This window comes from Amblyraja radiata, chromosome 8 (genome assembly GCF_010909765.2).
Source record: "Amblyraja radiata isolate CabotCenter1 chromosome 8, sAmbRad1.1.pri, whole genome shotgun sequence".
NCBI lineage: Eukaryota > Metazoa > Chordata > Chondrichthyes > Rajiformes > Rajidae > Amblyraja > Amblyraja radiata.
Window position 1 is genome coordinate 56481532 of NC_045963.1, and position 20474 is coordinate 56502005.

General features: G+C 45.3%; 1 protein-coding gene across 1 annotated transcript in view; it reads left to right on the forward strand.

Moving 5' to 3' along the window:
- The window catches only part of ppm1g (protein phosphatase, Mg2+/Mn2+ dependent 1G), a 49998-nt gene that overhangs the window by 25141 nt on the left and 4383 nt on the right, over positions 1-20474 (forward strand). The window contains exons 5-9 of the mRNA XM_033025963.1: positions 2555-3075; positions 8414-8563; positions 11055-11289; positions 14469-14598; positions 18134-18236. Coding sequence (XP_032881854.1) covers positions 2555-3075; positions 8414-8563; positions 11055-11289; positions 14469-14598; positions 18134-18236 — 1139 coding nt within the window. The remainder of the gene's footprint in view (positions 1-2554; positions 3076-8413; positions 8564-11054; positions 11290-14468; positions 14599-18133; positions 18237-20474) is intronic.

Genomic DNA, 20474 nt, shown 5'->3' on the forward strand with positions numbered 1-20474 from the left:
CTGTTAAAATAATTCCTCACAGCTTCCAACACACTTCGATACAAAGTTGCAAGACAGGAACACACTGAACTTTTCACATCAATGGCATATCACAGCAAGTGCACCCGACATTTGCAACAGTTTTGCCATCAAAGCTCCTGGCAGGACAGGAGGGGGCGGGTCAATTGGTATTTTAATTGGGAAGTGCAATGCTGGGGGAGGCAGAGGAGTACTGGAATCTTACGTTCGGCAACGGAGTGAGTTGGGGGACCACGCCTCCCATGGGGGCTACGGGTAGGGAACGGGTACGTTGGGGGAGCAGACGGGTCTGCACTTGCTCTGATATATTACTAAAACTTTCATCTTGTTTGTTTCTATGTTTGTCTGTCTGCGGGGTGTGATCCTTAAATTACGCCAAAACGGTACACAATTAGCGCTATAGTTTTTGGCCCACCTTACTCACTCACCATTGGCCTGGTGTGTGATCTATCAAGTTTTGTTCAGATTGATGGTGCATTTTACACTTTATTCACATTTTAAACGTTACAAAATCCAGTTTGACATAAATCACGAACGCACTAGCAGTAAGCAGCATATGATGTCACAATGGGATCTCATTTACATAAACTGCTGTCAGCAGTGTTCCACCCCTCCGCAATGACACCACAATGGGATATCATTTACATTTTTTTTAAATCAGTTTAAAGGGATGGAGAGGAGGAGGAGAGGGGAAAGAAGGGGGAGGGTGAAGAGGAGTGAGAGGAAGTGCTGGGGATGAGGGGGAATTGAGGAGGATAGGGGTAGGAAGAGGGATGGCGAGGCACACGTAGGGAGGGTTGCCGTGACTCGCGTCACAACGTGGAACTCTGCCGTCACTATGGGAACCCGTCAGCCGCCAGTTGGGGGCTATGGGTGAGTGGTGCAATATTGCGTTCGGGGATCAGCCCTCCCATGTGACAGGGACCCAACGGGTCCCACTTGGTCTAGTACAACTTAAAATAATTTATCACAGAAACGATGCTCCCAAGCTTGATACTTTTGTTTGTCACCCCGCTTTTGTAAAGTATACCACCCAGACCTACGCCACACCATTTGATGTATTAAGTTAAATGATTTCAATATTGATAGATTTATGGCTTTCTTTTCTGATAATCTTCTGTCGTCTAAGTTCCCAGTGTTGATTTTAAAAACCAATAAATAGCTTGAACATAAATATATAAAAGAGGCAAGTGATAAGGGTAAAAATGCCAATAGGAACAAAAGAGTAGTCAATAGAAACACGATAAGTGACGGGCATGCACTAATAAAGAACAGTGTAAACATGGGCAGTCTGGCAAAATATGAAAAATTGTCTGGGTGGTAAAATGGTGTGAAATTATGAAATGTTCATGAAATTTTGCATGAATGTTTCTGGAACTGTTAGGTATATTTTTATATGCACAAACAGTATAGGGAGGTTGGACGGCAGTCAAGGTCACGACCCGTGACCCGTACTGTTGCAACGCAACGCCTTCTGGAGTACAAGCGGTGAACGTCAGTTAAGCAGTTACTTTGGCTGCCAGTACAGTGTGCCCGTCTTCTGTCCCAGCATCCGGACTCCGCTCTGACTGGTTCCACACTCGCAGACCCCGGGCCGTCTGTCCCCCCCCATGTTGGGGGGGGTGTGAATCACCCCGGTGTGTAGGTCGGGGTCCGGAGGGGTGAATCCCGTATGGTGGTGGGGGTCCGGGGATCGGGGTGATCACCCCGGTGTGGGGGTCGGGGGGGGGTGAAACACCCCATGTGGTGATGGAGGTCGGGGGATGAATCACCCCGGTGTGTGAGTCGGGATCCGGGGATCGGGGTGAATCACCCCATGCGGTTGTGGGGGTCGGAGGGGGGGGGGGTGAATCACCCCGGTGTGTGGCTCAGGTGCTGGTGCAGCACTGTCAGTGACTCTGGATCGGCGGAGGGACCAGACTATCCCCAACTCTGCTGCAGATGACCGGGACGTTGCCGGGTTTATAGCCCCATGTGTCCGCTGCCTGGAACCTTGTGTGTGGGCGCTGCCGACCCACAATGCAGCCGCATAGGGGGAGACTGGGCGGGTGGTGGCCATGGCCAGACGGCGCTGACCCCGGGGGGGAGAGTGGGGGCTGTCTCGAGAGATGCGCTCATTCGGCCGCTTACATCTTGGTGCTCGGGTTCAGACTGGAGCGTGACTCCAGCTCCGGGCGGTCGTGGGCTGGTACTTGCCCTCAATCCGCTGGCGCGCTGCTCTTTCACCACAAGTCAGTGAGCAGCAGTGATTTTGGCGGTTTTCTCTCATGGATACCCATTTTTTACAGCGCAAATATTGACCAATTTGCCGGTTTTTAACAGGTAAGAAAGTACATGTTTAGTGTTTTGCTAGTGTATGCCGGAAGCTGCCTTGTACTCCAGAAGGATTGAGATGCTCCGTGCGTCACGCTCTTTAACCCGATGACCTTGCGTGCAACCCCCCTATAAATGCATTCTCTTTGTCACTTGCCTGCTTTAATCCTCAACCTACATATTCTCTATTTGTTTGTAACTAATACATGTTTTTATCCTTCAGTTGATCATGAGGAGGCTGCACTTTTGCATGAAGAGGCAACAATGACAATTGAAGAATTGCTCACTCGATATGGACAAAACCAGAACAGTCCCAAACTTGCAAAGAGCAAAATTTCACCCGGTATTAAGAAACCATTGTCCAAAGCTGGAGACAAAAACAAAACTGAAAAGGAAATTAATGGAGAGCTGCAGAGTAGTGAAGTCAGTGTGGATGAAACAGGGAACAAAAATGGGAAATCCGAAGCAGCGGCAGGAATCTCATCAAGCTCTGATTGTGGGAGAGAGGAAGCTGGGTTGGGGAATGGGAGCAGCAGCACCGGATCCAGTTTGGAAAAAGAAATTGCCGTGCCTGACAAGAGCACGGAAGAGGCCGTAGTATCGTCATCCACAGCTGATGCTGGGCCATCCTGCTCCTCCTCTGATAAATCTCAGCGAGCAACCAAGTCAATGTTCTTTGAGGACAGTGAGGATGAATCGGAAGAAGCAGCTGAAGAAGAAGAAGAGGAGGAAGATAGTGAAGAGGTAGCCATTTCGTTTTCATTTTATTGTGTTAATTTTGAGAGTAAGAGGGATCTAAGAGATAGAGACTGAGTTACCTATTTTTGTGGGTCCGCTACTTATTGCTCGGAGGTATCTAAAACTACTCAGGCTTTTGAAGAAAGGTTAGGCTTGCTCAGTATTTGACTTTAAGCCTTGAGACGTGTTGCATCTGATTTTGTGATTGGAATTGAGCACCGGATCATTTCTTTTTGATCTTTGCCTCATACGTAAGGCAGAGAGAGATGTATTCTTGATTAGTACACGTGCCATAGAAACACGTGCCTTCTGTGGCAAAGAATTCCACAAATTCACAACTCTGGGTGAAAAAGTTTTTTCTCATCTCAGTTTTAAATGGCCTTCCCTTTATTATTATACTGTGGCCTCTGGTTCTGGACTCCTCCAACGTAATAATAATAATATATCTTTATACAAGAACAACGAGATTAAGATTGCAACCTCCGTATCGATGCTGTAAAATAAATAAATATGGTAAAAGTACAAATAGGACCATATACACTGTTAAAAATTACAGCAGCTGTCACTGTGTTGAGATAAGTCAGTTGTGCCAGTTGATTATGGGGGCAAAGACAGATTATGGGGGACGCTTAGCAGACTGATTCAGTACAGTTGTAGCTGTAGGGAAAAAGTTATTTCTCAGTCTGGAGGTGCGGGCGTAAAAGGCCTTATAACGTCTGCCAGATGGAAGAAGTTCAAACAGGCGGTGGCATGGGTGTGTGGAGTCCTTACAGATGCTGATGGCTTTTCTAATGCAGCATGCGTTGTAGATGTCCTCCAGGGCTGGGAGCTGTATCCCAATGACCTTCTGTGCTCCGGAGACGACCCGCTGAAGAGCTCTCCTATCCACTGTTGTGCAACTAAGATACCACACAGATGCAGTATGTTAGGATGTTCTCTGTGGTGCAGCAATAGAAAGTCATCAGCATCTGTTGGGGCAGACCAGCTTTTTTCAGCATCATCAGGAAAAACAGCCGTTGCTGTGCTTTCTTGACCAGTGCAGTGGTGTTACTGGATCACGTGAGGTCCTCTGAAATGCATGTGCCCAGAAATCTGTAGCTGGACACTCTCTCCACTGGCTGGAGCGTACCATCATCCTGTGACCGTCTAAAGTTGATGATCAGCTCCTTGGTCTTAGCTATATTTAGGGACAGGTAGTTCTCTGAGCACCAGCTCGCCGGGTTCTGCGCCTCCGCTCTGTAGGCTGATTCATCGCCATTGCAGATCAGCACGATCACTGTTGTGTCATCCGCAAATTTAATGATGGTGTTCGTGGCGAATGCAGGAAGGAGGGAGTAGAAGATGGGGCTCAGTACACAACCCTGTGATGTGCCAGTACTCAGAGTAATTGTGGAGGACAGGTGGGGGCCCAGTCTCACTGCCTGTGGACGCTCCGACAGGAAATTCAGGATCCAGTTTCATAGTGACGAGCTTGAAAGTGAGCTTGGTGGGGATGACAGTATTGAAAGCAGAACTGTAGTCTACAAATAGCATCCTCACATATGTGCCCTGTCGCTCCGGGTGGGAACAATCTTCCTGCATCTAGCTTGTCCAGTCCTTCCTTCTCCCCGCCACCCCCTATCAGTCTGAAGAAGGGTTTCGTCCCGAAACGTTACCTATTTCCTTCGCTCCATAGATGCTGCTGCACCCGCTGAGTTTCTCCAGCATTTTTGTGTACCTTCGATTTTCCAGTATCTGCAGTTCCTTCTTGAACACTGTACTCGTTTCAGTTTCACTAGACCAAGTGCAGACCCATTGGGTCTGTTCCCCCAACGTGCAGTTGAGGGGGGGGGGGCATTGGGTGTCACACACATTAAGCACCCCCACACACGCTAACTACCCCCCTTGTTAATATATTAATATTATTCATTTGCTCCTTTTATCCCATAATCGCCCTATCTACTGACGCATAGCCCCCAACTCGCAGGCACGTCTAAAGGGGGGGGGGGGGGGTAGAGAGCGGGGGGGGGGGGAGGGGGGGGGCAGGGGGGGGACAGAGATGGGGGGACAGGGGGGGGGGGGGAGAGAGAGAGAGAGAGGTGGGGGAGAGAGAGGTAGAGGGCGGACCTGAACTCGGTGAGCAGGTGGGTCGGACGGGGCCTGCGATCAACGGAGGAATTTCAGGTTTCCCAGAGGGAGTAATGCCCCGCGCGACATTAACTGCTGCCGCCATGTTCAAGCCGGTGACCGGCTGTGACCTCCTGATCTGCAGAGCAGTTTGAGAATCGGGGGGGGGGGGGGGGGGGTTGGAGTGTACGGGCAGGCGGGCGGGCTGGAGTCCAGCAGTGCCTATTGTAGCGCTTCTGGCAACAGCCGGCGTTCTGCTCTGTCTGCGGGGAGAGGGCGAGTGGGGGTGAAGGGGGGGGAAGGAAGGAGAGAATGGGGGTGAAGGAGGGGAGGGGGGGGGTTTGAGCGGGCGCTCACTCCAGCTCCAGACTCTGCTCGAGCCCAGGCAGCAGCGTCCCCACCAGACATGGACTGGTGGGGGGCCACGGGCGGGGATAGACCTGAGGATCCCGAGTGAGGCGGCGGGCGGTCGTCGAACCGGGCTTTGCCCGCGGCGGCAGTCTCCGGAGAGGGAGAAAGAGAGACAGAGAGGGCAGAGACACAGAGAGAGAGAGAGGGCAGAGACAGAGAGACTGCTGGCGGCCGTTGGCAGCGGCTGTGAGAAATGGCGGCGTCTCTGAGGCAGTGCGTGCGTCAGCAGCCGTTATGGTTGCTGACCAGCAGGAGGCGAGAAAATGAGTGGGGGGGGGTGGTTGTATGATTTTATTTTTAAAAGGGTAGATAAAAAGAAAAAATGTTTTGAGGAGTGCAAAATCGGATGTAAAATGAATGAGCTAGCGACATGGAAAAAATGACGGAGTTTAATGACGGAGTGCTGGCACAGCATGGAATCAAAGGCCGAATCTGGCACCCACAAGACAGCCAGGCAGAAACACACACGCACACACACACACACAGCTACAGAGTTTTAAATATAGATAGATAGATAGATGATGCTGACTGCAGCATCATTTGCCTACCTCATTTGCTGACATTGAGATTTTTAAATATTTTTTTTAAGTGGTTTCCATGATTTGGTTAAATTCTTCTAGGATTTACTCTGCAAGAGAAGCAGTAGCTGATTTTTTTCATTTCCACAATGCTTACTTGCATGGGCCCAAGCTCCACCTATCTTTTAGTACCAGTACCGCTGAGTTACTCCAACATTTTGTGTCTATCTTCGGAGTAAACCAGCATCTGCAGTTCCTTCCTACGTCTGTCCTTTGGAAGGATGTGCAGAGCAGTCTTTGTTTCTGTCTTTCTCGACCACTCCTTCATCCATAAATTGATTACTGCATTGGTGCTGCTTCCTGCTCTCATACAGATCTTAAATTTCATTGTATTGGCTGCCAATTTCTGCTCTGCTCTCACCTTCATGGAGCCTATCAATGTCATCTGTACCGATAGTGAATTCTCCAACTTTGTCTAACTCATTCTTTCTTTCTGACTATTGGAACTGGCCATTTCTACCCATCATTAGTTTGGCTCATTTTCAATTTTTCTATATTAGTATAGTCGGGCCTGCTGGCATGGCCCATAGCCATGCTATTCGCAACACATTAAAAAAACACAAAGAAGCATAATAGGTTTCTAACTGACACTTTAATTCATTGGGCCTCATTCTTTTTTAGATATTCCCTTTATTTTACTATCCTTGCTCAGACTTCTGTTACTAATTTGTTTTCGCTTTTCCCCCCTTATTCTGATGAAGGGTTTCGAACCTGAACTGTAGACTGTTTCTCCTTCGACAGGTGCTGCTTCACCTGTTGTGTGTTTCCTACATTGATTGATTTTATATAAGATTTGCTTTGTACAGGCAAATTCTTCCGATTTAAATCTGAATTCCTAACAATGAATCAGATTTTTCAATTTTTTGTGCCCCATTTTGACAGTTTAGTTGGCAAGATCGTAAAATAAAAGGGTGAGGGAAGGAGAGTCAGTGGAGGTACCGGTCTAGAGGCGGGCAAGCTTGTGATTCATGATGGAAGTCAGCAAGGTCAGCCAATAGTGGGGGGGACACGCGGAAGGCTGTGGGCGGAGGGAACACAACGACTCTCTTTGGCTGCTGCTGAGATCAGCCTGGCGGTGCCATGCGAGCTGTTACGGTGTCCGTGTGTCGGAGGGAACCGGAGCGCGAGCGGGTGAGATGCGGGGACACAACGGGAGCGTGGGCTCGGGGTGACCGGGACGTCCGGACAGCTAAGACAGATGGTTGGGGGCGTGGGTCCCCTCCCCCTCCTCTCTTGTGGGGAAAATAAATAAATTAACACAACAGTGATTTGTGTTTCCCATATGGAGCTGCGACTGGAAATGGAATGGTACTGGCGATGATAGTGGGGGTTAGAGAGATGCGGGGCCCTACCTCCCGGGCAGCGGCTACCCCCTCCCCTTTCTGGTGATTTTCTGTTTATATTGGGAATTTTTATTTTCATTGTTATTGGCAGAGGTTTTTAGTTTTCTACCTACTTCGCGTTGTAGATGTGACATCAGTGTATTGACAGTTAACTGCCTTGCAACATTGTGCATAATTATGCCTTGAGATGGTACCTTTCTAAGGTAATGTGAGGGTTTTACTTTTGTGTTCTTTTGGCATCTCTACAAATAGCTCATTTAGAAATTCAGGTAACATTTTTTGTAAAGATCTTTTTAGCTGTATGTCAATTATTTCATGAATATATTTATCTTGGGGATTATTTTACTGGTTTTGTGTTCGAAAAAATTCCAAGCTTCTGTTATGTAAATTACCAGCAGAAAGCTTAGGAATTACTTTCAATTTATTGAAAATGCAGGAGCCCCCTGAATCCCCCACCGGGGCGCTGTCCCTAGACCCCGCAGGGGGCCTAGCCGGCCTCTAGGACCCCTGGCCAATACTTCCTACTTTTTTTTCTGGAGGTGAATATCACGCCTGTGTGTGGTTGACTAGGTCTGCTGCATTTGACTGTTTAATGCTGGCCCTAATGACAGAGTGTTTAATTACTTAGCATTCAATTACTTAGTTTGGATGATCAGCCATGATCATATTAAATGGCAGTGCTGGCTCGAAGGGCTGAATGGCCTACTCTTGCACCTATTTTCTATGTTTCTAACTGAAGATCCAAATGTAGGTTATTTTTTACCTCGCAGAATGTGGACTATATTTGTTCCATCACTAATCCTTTCCAATACATTAAATTATTTGCAGTAATTCAGTTGTATATTTTTCTACTATTCTGATCATAAGGATATTAATTGGAGCTTTTTTGAAATCTTTCATTGGCAGGACTGCAGTGAAGAGGAAGAGGAATATAGTAGTGAAGGAGGCGAAGAGGAGGAGGAAGAAGATGGAGAGGACGAAGAGGATCAAGAAGAGAGTGATGATGCAGAAGAGGAAGATGACATTATGTTGCCTGGAATGGATGGTAAAGAGGAGGTAGGTCCTTATAAATTAGAGAAGGGTCATCTATGGTGTCCTATTGTCCCTTTTACTGAGACACACTTCGAATGTATAATGTTGTGAACATTACCACATACTTGCATCACTTAGTAAAATGAAGGCTGATCTGATTGTAATCTCACTACAGGTGAACCTTTTCAGTTCTTTGCTTGTCAACTCTGCCTCAAAAATATTCACTGCCCTTTGAGAAAGAATATTTGAAATTCTCTCTGTCCTCACCTTTTTCATAAATTATCTGTTCTGGGCACTGTGTTACAGGAAAGTTTTGTCAAGCTGAAAAGGGTACAGAGAAGGTTTACAAGGATGTTGCCAGGACTAGAGGGTCCGAGTTATCGGGAGAGGTTAAGTAGGCGGGGACTATTCCCTGGCGCACTGGAGGATGAGGGGTGATCTTAGAGGTGTATAAAATCATGATAGGAATAGATCGGGAAGATGCACAGTCTCTTGCAACAGTGTAGGTGAATCATGGACCAGAGGACATAGGTTTATGGTGAAGGGGAAAAGATTTAATAGGAATCTGAGGGGTAGCTTTTTCACACAAAGGGTGGTGGGTGTATAGAACAAGCTGCCTCCGCTTGAGGAGGTAGTTGAGGCTGGGACTATCCCAACATTTAAGAAACTGTTAAGACAGTAACATGGTTTGGAGGTATATGGACCAAATGCAGGCAGGTGGGACTAGTGCAGCTGGGACCTGTTAGCCAGTGTGGGCAAGTTGGGCCGAAGGACCTGTTTCACTATGATTGTCTCTTATCCCACAAGATCAGATATCAACATATCATCACTTTGAAGAGTTTTTAATAAAAATTTAATTCAGCACCCGAGAGCAAAGTGGAGTTTGGCTATAGTTTGGCTTTCTGGGTATGACCATCTGCCCAGCTAACGTGAGCTCTGCTGCCCTTACAAATATTGTTGTTAGATCATTTGAGTGAGATTAGATTCCAAGAGTAAATTGCTTTATTCTGTTTTGACAAAGTATAGGCAAGTTATTTTAGAATAACAGGAGGAGCAATTATGTGGGTGCTTAAAAATTGCAAAAAGCATTCTTATCTTTCTACCTCGGACTTTGTAAAGAATATTGAGAACAAATTTGTGTTCAGAAATAATTGTATCTTAATTATGGTCACTCTAATTGTTTTCTCATGATGTTATTATTGGGGTTGAAACGCATGCAAGATATCCTGATTTATTTTGTAGCTTTTGTATTACTTCCTTAGCATCCAAAAGTCAGCGGTTACTTTAGAAGTGTAATGATGATTGTATTTGGGAAAGGTGATGATGATTAATTTTTGCGCTACAAGATGCCACAAACAACTTTGCAATTGAAAACTGTTATGTCTTAATGATGTTGGAGAGAATTGCAGATGCTGGTTTACACTGAATATAGGCACAAAATGCTGGAGTAACTCAGCGGGACAGGCAGCATGTTCCTGTGAAGCGATCAACCAACCTATTATTGCAGTTTCCTCCAACTTCAAGTTCAAGAGTTCATGAGAGTTTATATAAAGTGCAATAGGCTATTAAAGTTCAGATTTTTGTTTGAGTTGAGTTTAATAGTCTGATGGCTGAGGGGAAGCATCTATTCCTGAACTTGGATGTTACAGATTTCAGGCTCCTGTATCTTCTACCTGAAGGCAGCGGAGGGATGAGTGTGTGTCCAGGATGGTGTGGATCCTTGATGGTGCTGCCAGCCTTTTTGAGGCTGCCAACATTCACACTGAGTGCAGATAACATTCTTGTTATGTGGATATTTTCCCATATCCCCTGCTTTTTGTCTGTCTTACTTTAAACATTTTCCTTATCCATTGCTCGCACAGTGGAATTATCTTTTTATTTCCTCCACGATAATGTTGGCTGAGATCAGCAGCCTTGGCACACTGGGAACTGAACTTTGCATCTTCTTGCTCTGTACGATCATTGTCAAGGTTAATAATCAGAAGCTGGATCTGCAAATGCAATAGATAAAATGTGGAAAAATAACATCCTATGAGCTCTAACTTTTTTATCTTTTGGCAATCAAGAATAAAAAAAACTGCCTTGGCAAACAGTCGGCAGAAATTGTTTTTAGTCTGTTTCTTCTAAAATTTTAGTGGGATTAAAAAATTGACTCTTTTTTTGTTACACTGTATTGTCGAGAGAGTCAAGAGAGTTTATTGTCATGTGTCCCAGATAGGACAATGAAATCCTTGCTTTGCTTCAGCACAACAGAATATAGTAGGCATGAATACAGAATTGGTAGACAATTGGAAGACAATTGTGGCATTCAATAGCTGCTTTATACGTCATATTTAGAAATACTTGGATATCTCACTTGAGACTCTACTCATGAAATCCACATTTTGGAAAGCAGGTCCATGCCATGCATTAAATGTGTTCAAACTAGAACATGAGTGTTACTTTTTTAGGAGTTACTATAATATGTCCCATCTGAAAACATGAAATGGTCATTAAAATGTATTTTGTCTTCCAGCCTGGTTCTGACAGTGGTACAACGGCTGTCGTGGCACTCATCCGTGGGAAACAGTTGATAGTAGCCAATGCTGGGGATTCCCGCTGTGTTGTTTCAGAGTGTGGCAAGGCTGTTGACATGTCCTATGACCACAAACCTGAGGATGAAGTGGAACTGGCCAGGATTAAGAATGCTGGTGGAAAAGTTACTTTAGATGGGAGAGTGAACGGAGGATTAAACCTCTCTCGGGCAATAGGTAATTTTTTTTTTAAATGTTACTTGTGAGTAGAGCACCAAGGCAATTTCCTTGTATGTGTACATACATGGCCAATAAACTTATTAATTAATTCATAAACTTATTCATTCATTCATTTATTTTGGTCTTCATTGCTGGTTCTCACCAATTATATACCAAATGATAAAAGTTGCTGATCTTCTCTTGAATATCTCCATGGCCTCTTTTGGATTACAATATTGCAACTTCCCACTACATGTTTTTTTTTGTCCACGTATTGCCTATGTTTCTGTTTTGTAGTGATTATTCATTGGGTTAAATGGTGGGATGAATATTGAATAAGATTCAGTCAATTTGGTCTATACTAATTGCAGTTTAGAAGAATGGATGACGCAATGGCGTAGCTACTAGAGCTGCTGTCTTAACTCTGAGGTTCAACCCTGACCGATGCTTTGTGTATGTGCACGCTCTCCCTGTGACCCTGTGGGTTTTTGTTTGTGTTCTGGATCCCACCCACATCCTAAAAATGTGGATTATAGGAGATTAACTGGCCACTAATGTAAGTGAGTGGTAGAACATTCGGTGCGGGGTGGGACCAGTTTTATTATCGGAATTTAGGTTAATAAAATGAAATCAATGTAAATGTTGCTTGATGGTCAATCTGAACAAAGGCCTTATTTACACAATTCATGTCCTGCATAACTCCGTGATTTTTGTGAAATATTCTGATCCTCCTCGGAATTAATATGATGGGTGTTGACAAGATGGGGAGGAGAAAATTATTTTGGATTCTCAATCCCAGAGATCTGTGTAGTAGGGTCATAGATTATTTTCAAGGTGGAGATTTACAGGTATTTAAACTACAGGGAAATTTAGGGAGAAGCAGAAGAGTGGTATCGAGGCCACTGATTTGATCAGTCGTGATACTATCAGTCGCAGAACAGACTTGAGGCGATCGTTTCGCTGAAAACCTCCGCTCAGTCCGTCGTAACCTACCTGATCTCCCGGTTGCTCAGCACTTCAACTCCCCTTCCCATTCCCAATCTGACCTTTCTTTCCTGGGCCTCCTCCATTGTTCGAGTGAGGCCCAACGCAAATTGGTGGAACAGCACCTCATATTTTGCTTGGGTAGTTTATACCCCAGCGGTATGAACATTGACTTCTCTAACTGCAGATAGCCTATGCTTTCTCTCTACATCCCCTCCCCCTTCCTAGATCTTCCACCAGTCCTACTGTCGCCGCCTACATTCTATCTTTGTCCCGCCCCCTCCCCTGACATCAGTCTGAAGAAGGGTCTCGACCCGAAACGTCACCCATTCCTTCTCTCCATAATGCTGCCTCATCCGCTGAGTTACTCCAGCATTTTGTGTCTACCTTCGATTACCAGCATCTGCAGTTGTTTCTTACACGTTGACTTGAGGGGTTAATGGGTCTGATTTTGCTCCTAGGCATTGTATTGTAGTTTTCAACATATGTAATCCAAGGATGCATGTGAAAACTGTAGAGATCATTAATTGAATCTATGAGGGAATGGAAGTTACATTGTCAGAATTCATTATATATTGAAATGTGTTTTATTCATTGCAAACGTTAAAGAATACAACAAATTATATCAATAGACAATAGGTGCAGGAGTAGGCCATTCGGCCCTTCGAGCCAGCACCGCCATTCAATGTGATCATGGTTGATCATCCTCAATCAGTACCCCGTTCCTGCCTTCTCCCCATATCCCCTGACTACCCTATCTTAAGAGCCCTATCTAGCTCTCTCTTGAAAGTATCCAGAGAACCGGCCTACACCACCCTCTGAGGCAGAGAATTCCACAGACTCACAACTCTCTGGGTGAAAAAATGTTTCCTCATCTCCAATCTAAATGGCTTGCCCCTTATTCTTAAACTGTGGCCCCTGGTTCTGGACCCCCCCCCCCCCCCCCCCCCCCACCATCATCGGTAACATGTTTCCTGCATCTAGCGCATCCAAACCCTTAATAATTTTATATTTCTATAAGATATCCTCTCATCCTTCTAAATTCCAGTGAATACAAGCCCAGTTGCTCCATTCTTTCATCATATGACAGTCCAGCCATCCTGGGAATTAACCTCGTGAACCTACGCTGCACTCCTTCAATAGCAAGAATGTCTTTCCTCAAATTAGGAGACATCACTAAAAGGATAAAAAAATAATAATAATAAATAAAATAATATCACTGAAAAATAATCCAATTTGAAATATTGTACCTAGTTTTGTACCAGATTGACCTTAAATTCTAAAATTGCAAATTGAAACGTGCTCTTGCTTGTTAAATGTATTGCATGCCCCTTTTTATGTATGTTGTATGTGAGATGCTGTGATATCAAATACATCACACTAAAAGTTTGAGATGAAGACATGGTGGGGAATGCATGCTTAAATTTGTTCACCAAAGAAAACAGTGAATTAGACCAAGTGGTGCATTTATGCACAGCCATTTCTGGGGTGTGGGCTTGGGTCAGTCCAGAGGATCTTTCCCCTTATGGAATTATGTAAAATTAATTTTGGCAATGTAACCCTCAATTAATGATCCCACACAGAAACTTGTTTGCAACTTATTGCAACATCATTAAAGAGATGACTGCAGTTTTTACTTACATTTCTAAGCGTAGACCAGTAACAGTGTCATCACTTTCATCATTAATATCAGAACTTGGAGTTTGAAGAATTGACAATAATCTCCTCATATTCCATTGAGATTTATTTTGTTATGTACAATCCTTGAACCTTGTCATGGGTTAAATGCATACTTCCATCTGCTTATTGGATTGGCCTCTCAATTAACTCTTAAGCAATAATTCTGTTAAGATCTGGGGAGTTCATTTCCCTGATGCTTGCTGCCAGTATTTAAGGAAGTGTAAGGTTTGGGGCTTACCACTAAATTACATAACGGATGATGCCCAATTCAAGTTTGCATTGTGTATTTTCTAACACGTTGCAGCTTTCTGATTAACATGCAGATTACTTCTCCAGAGCAGTAGAGAGATCGTGGTAAAGGAAAAAAAGGTTGCTAGATGGCGTAAATTTGAAATACGACACTGGAAAATGACCCACTTCAAAATGAATGGGAATCGAAGCAGCATAAAAGCAAAATAGTGCAATGTCTGGCATGGAATTGTTGCATTGAAACATTGGTGTCTTCTGACACTTAATTATAACTGTTGTTGTAGGTGATCACTTCTACAAGAGGAATAAGAACCTTCCTCCAGAGGAGCAGATGATCTCTGCGCTACCTGATCTCAAGTTGTTGCCGTTAAGTGATAACCATGACTTCATGGTGATTGCCTGTGATGGAATATGGCAAGTATTGATTTCTTGTTTTTATTATTTTAGTGAGATCCTGTGCATTCTTAGTCCGTCTACACCTTCATATTTCAAGCAATTTTAATAATGTTGAGATAAATTAGAGTTCAGCAATCCCAATTTCTTAAAAGGAACAGCATGTCATTGGGCTTTTTTTCTGGAATCAATATTTTGCTAAGTGTGAATAAGTTGGACTTTTATTCCAAAGAGTTGATAACCATTGGGCTGGGTTACTGTTTGTAATTTACATTTTTTTCGATTCATTAAAGGGCAGCACAGTAACTCGTGTGGTAGAGTGGCTGCATCACAACACCAGAGACCCGGGTTTGATCCTTGCCTCGGGTGCTGTCTGCGGAATTTGCTTGTTCTCCCCGTGATCGCCATGGGTTTCCTCCGGGTGCTCCGGTTACCTTCCTCATCCCATAAATGTATGGGTTTGCAGGTTAATTGGGCTCTGCAAAAATTGCTTCTCGTGTGTAGGGAGTAGATGTGGAAGTGGGATAACATGGGACTTTTGTGAATGTGTTGGTTTGGACTTGGTGGGCCAAAGAGCTTGTTACAGTGCTGTATCTCTACACTAAACTAAAACTAAATTTGTTATTTTCTTCAATAGCTTCTGATCATCTTGAGTTCCTCTTGGTTAGATGCAGACCGTTCTATCTGCCCAGAGAGTTCACCTCCGCTGTTGTGACTGCAGCCTATATCCCTCCTGATGCTAATGCCAAGCTTGCAATGAAAGAGCTGCATACTTCCATTAGCAATCAACAGACGCACAACCCCGAGGCAGCCTTCATTGTTGCGGGTGACTTCAATCACTCTAACCTGAAGACTACTCCCCAAATTCCACCAACATGTCTCCTTACCCACTAGAGTAGACAAGACACTGGACAAAGTCTACACCAACATGGCTGAAGCTTACAAAGCCATCCCCCTCCCCCACCTTGGTCAGTCTGATCACGTCTCATTGTTCCTGCTCCCTAAGTACTCCCCACTCATCAGACGGGTTAAACCAACTGTGAGGACAGTTCAGGGTCTGGTCAGAGGAAGCGGACTTCACACTTCAGCAGTGTTTTGGAAACACTGACTGGAAGGCGTTTGCAGCCCAGGCCACCCTTGACTCCCACACGGACATTGATTCCTACACATCCTCTGTTCTGGACTTTATAAACTCCACCATCAATAGTGTCACCTCCCTCAAACAGGTGACCATATTCCCGAATCAGAAGCCATGGATGAACAGCGAGGTCAGGCTACTGCTGAAAGTACGGGACACCGCTTTCAGGTCAGGCGATGCTTGAGCCTACAGCTAATCCAGGGCTAACCTGAAGAGGGGCATCAAGAAGGCCCAGCACTGCCATAAGCTCAGGATTGAGGAGCACTTCAACAACAACTCCGACCCCCGACGCATGTGGCAAGGCATCCAGGCCATCACGGACTATAGACCGTGCAACACCACCCCCACATCCAGCGACGCCTCCTTCCTTGAGGAGCTTAATCACTTCTATGGCCGCTTCGACAGGGACAATCTAGAGACAGCCATCAAGGCTGTGCTCCCTGCCGATCACCAACCCCTCACACTCACCCCCTACGACGTATACGTGGCACTGAGTAGGACTAATGCACGCAAGGCTGCTGGCCCTGACGGCATCCCCGGGCGTGTGCTCAGGGCCTGTGCTGCACAGCTGACAGACGTCTGGACTGACATCTTCAACCTGTCACTTGCCCAAGCAGTTGTCCCCACGTGCCTTAAAACCACCTCCATCGTGCCAGTGCCAAAACACTCCACTGCGGCAAGCCTCAACGACTTCCGCCCAGTTGCACTTACCCCCATCATCACCATGTGCTTCGAGAGGCTGGTCCTGGCACACCTCAAAAGCTGCCTACCCCCCACGCTGGATCCCTATCAGTTTGCCTACCGCAAGAACAGGAGTACGGAGGATGCCATCTCAACGGCACTTCACTCCGCCCTCTCCCACCTCGACAACAGAGACACTTACGTAAGAATGCTGTTCATCGATTACAGCTCAGCATTCAACACCATTATACCATCTAAACTGATCACCAAACTCGGTAACCTGGGCATCGATCCCTCCCTCTGCAACTGGATACTGGACTTTCTAACCAACAGACCACAGTCTGTTAGGTTAGACAAGCACACCTCTTCAACCCTCACCCTGAACACCGGCGTTCCACAGGGCTGTGTGCTGAGCCCCCTCCTCTACTCCCTCTTCACCTATGACTGCACACCTGTACATGGTACTAACACCATCATCAAGTATGCAGATGATACAACGGTGATTGGCCTCATCAGCAACAACGATGAGTCGGCCTACAGGGAGGAGGTCCAGCATTTAGCAGCATGGTGCGCTGATAACAACCTGGCCCTTAACTCCAAGAAGACCAAGGAGCTCATTGTAGACTTCAGGAAGTCCAGGGGCGGCACGCACACCCCCATCCACATTAAGGGGACGAAGGTGGAACGTGTTTCTAGCTTCCGGTTCCTGGGTGTTAACATCTCCGATGACCTCTCTTGGACCCACAATACCTCAACTCTGATCAAGAAGGCTCACCAGCGTCTCTTCTTCCTGAGGAGACTGAAGAAGGTCCATCTGTCTCCTCAGATCCTGGTGAACTTCTACCGCTGCACCATCGAGAGCATCCTTACCAACTGTATCACAGTATGGTATGGCAACTGCTCTGTCTCCGACCGGAAGGCATTGCAGAGGGTGGTGAAAATTGCCCAACGCATCACCGGTTCCTCGCTCCCCTCCATTGAGTCTGTCCAAAGCAAGCGTTGTCTGCGGAGGGTGCTCAGCATCGCCAAGGACTGCTCTCACCCCAACCATGGACTGTTTACCCTCCTACCATCCGGGAGGCGCTACAGGTCTCTCCGTTGCCGGACCAGCAGGTCCAGGAACAGCTTCTTCCCGGCGGCTGTCACTCTACTCAACAACGTACCTCGGTGACTGCCAATCACCCCCCCCCCCCCCCCCCCCGGACACTCCTCCCACAGTAAAAACACTGTCTGCATATATGCTAATGTAAATATTTATTCAAATCATATGCTATGTCGCTCTTCCAGGGAGATGCTAAATGCATTTCGTTGTCTCTGTACTGTACACGGACAATGACAATTAAAGTTGAATCTGAATCTGAATCGGATCTGAATCTATTTCCATCACAAAGTCTACCTATTTATATACAATCTGCTGCCAAAATACATCCATGCCATTACTGACACCTTTACTGTAATTAATTTTTTTGATTACATGGATTACATCCTTCAGGATTGTCTTTCAATCTCCTTCTGCCGTTGTCAACCCACAATCATCGTGTCCATTGCTTGATCCCCTTTCTTCACGTATTGAAATCTTTATCTCTGCCCATAAATGTTATCCTACTTAATTCAATTTGGGCTCCCTTAGCCTCCTGGAATTGGAGATGTGATAGAAGAGCCAAATGATCTTTCTGTGCTTCTATTTCTAATCAAAAAAATGGATCTTGCAACTCCAGAAATTGCTTTGTCTTTCAGGAATGTATTGAGCAGTCAAGAGGTTGTAGATTTCATCAGTGAACGCATCAACAAGCAAGATGAGAATGGAGATTTGAGGATGCTATCTTCCATATCTGAAGAGGTAGGGGCTGATGCCAAGATTATATAGGAAGGATATTTCTGGGTATTTGGTGAATTATGATAGAGAAATTAACTCGACTAAAAGGAAATCCAATATAAAAGATGCAGGAGTATACGTAAGAAGAAAATCGGGGGGTGCATAAAGGGGGCATGGGGTAGATTTGACAGAGAATCTGAAGAGGTTTTATAATATATTAAGGGGAAAAGAGCATCTTGGGAGAAACATGAGACTGCAGGTGATGGGATCTTGAGCAAAAAACAAAATGCTGGAGAAACACAGCATATGTCAAGAGTATTTTATTGTCATATGACTTGTCTAAATGTATTTTAACCTATTCAATGCCACCCCTGAGTTTACACATGTCATGGCCAATAGTGAAAACAAAAACTTGGCAGTGGACAGGTTAAATCTTGTATCTGCCTCAACTACGTCCTCTGGCAGCTCATTCCATATACATTTGCGTGGGAAAAGTAGCCTCTCGGATTCTATCAACTCTTTCCCCTCTCACGCTAAACCTGTGCCCTCTAGCTCTTGATTCCCCTACCCTAAGAGAAAGCATTCACCCAATCTATTCTGTTCATGATTTTATGTAGCTCTTTAAGATCACCCTCAGCCTCCTGCGCACCAAAGACTAAAGATCTACCCAGTCTCTCCCTATCGCTCGGGCTCTCAAGTTCTGGCAACAACCTTGTAAATCTTCTCCGCACCCTTTCCAGCTTAATGGCATCTTTCCTATAGGCTGACCAACACTGAACACAATACAGGCACTCCCCTGACTTTCGTAATAAGCCACTTGCATAAACTCGCACTTTTGTTAGCAATTCTTTAAGCCGACTGACCGCCCTGACTTTTCCCACGCAAATGTATATGGAATGAGCTGCCAGAGGACGTAGTTGAGGCAGATACAAGATTTAACCTGTTCACTGCCAAGTGTTTGTTTTCACTATTGGCCTTCCCGGTCTCCGCACCAGAGCTCCACCCGTCATATCCGCATCGGATTGTAAATTCACGTGTGCACAGTAGCACTTCTGTTTCCGACTTGCATAACCCTTACATAAGTTGGGGAGTGTCTGTACTCCCAAATGCAGCATCACATATCCTGTACAACTGAAACATAACATGCCCACTTTTATTCAATTACTTGACTGCTTGGTCAGCTTGCCAAAAGCTGCCTTCAGCATCCTATCTATCTACGATGCCACTTTCAGAGAATTGTATACTTATATACTGCAAGATCACTGAGCTCTTCAATACTCCACAGGTCCCTACTCTATCGTTCATTGTGAAGGTCCGGCCCTAGTTTGACTTCCTAAAATGTAAAGCCCCATTGTTAGCCAAATTAACCTGCATTTGCCATTCTGCCGTCCATTTGCCCAGCTAATCAAAATCTTGCTACAATTCTTAATAACCATCTTCACCTTCCATGATGCCACCTATTTTAATGTAACCTGTAAACTTACCAGTCATGCCTTGTATATTCTCCTCCAAATCATTGATGTAGATGGCAAACAGCATTTGCCCTGCACCAATTCCTGGGGCACATCATTAATCTCAGGCTTCCAATCCAAAAAAACACCGCCACTACCCTCTGCTTCCTGCCAAGAATCCAATTCTGTATCTAGTTAGCTTGCACTCCTTGGATCCCATGCAATCTTCCAGAGTAGCCTACCAATATGGACCCTTATCAAAGGCCTTGCTGAAAGTAATGCGGATGTTTTTGAGACAGTAGAGGTGCTGTACATATTAAAACAGATGAAGGTAGATAAATCGGAGACATCCAAGAACAGAAGGAAATTAAAAAATAAATTGTAGAGATACGTGTCTCGGATATGGCTGAGATATGCATTGTTGTTAGCCACGGATTAGATCCCACAAGACTGGAGGGTAGACTTTATTTAAGAGGGATTGCATAGCATAATTATAGACCAATAAGCCAGACATTTGTGATGGTTGAGTTAGTGGAGGGGATTCTGAGGGATTAGATATACATGCCTTTGGAAAGACGGGGGTTGATTTGGGGTAGTCAACTTTGTATGCGTCTCAAAAATTTGATTACCCTTTTAAAAAAAAGGATAACCAGGAAGGCCGATGACGTCAGCGTGACACCTGTAATCTATAGGGACTGCACTAAGTCCTTTGACAAGGTTATGCATGGTAGGTTACTCTAGAAGATTAGATCTTTTGGGGTAGAGGGAGAGCTAGCTAATTGGATACATAATTGGCTTCATAGTAGGAAAT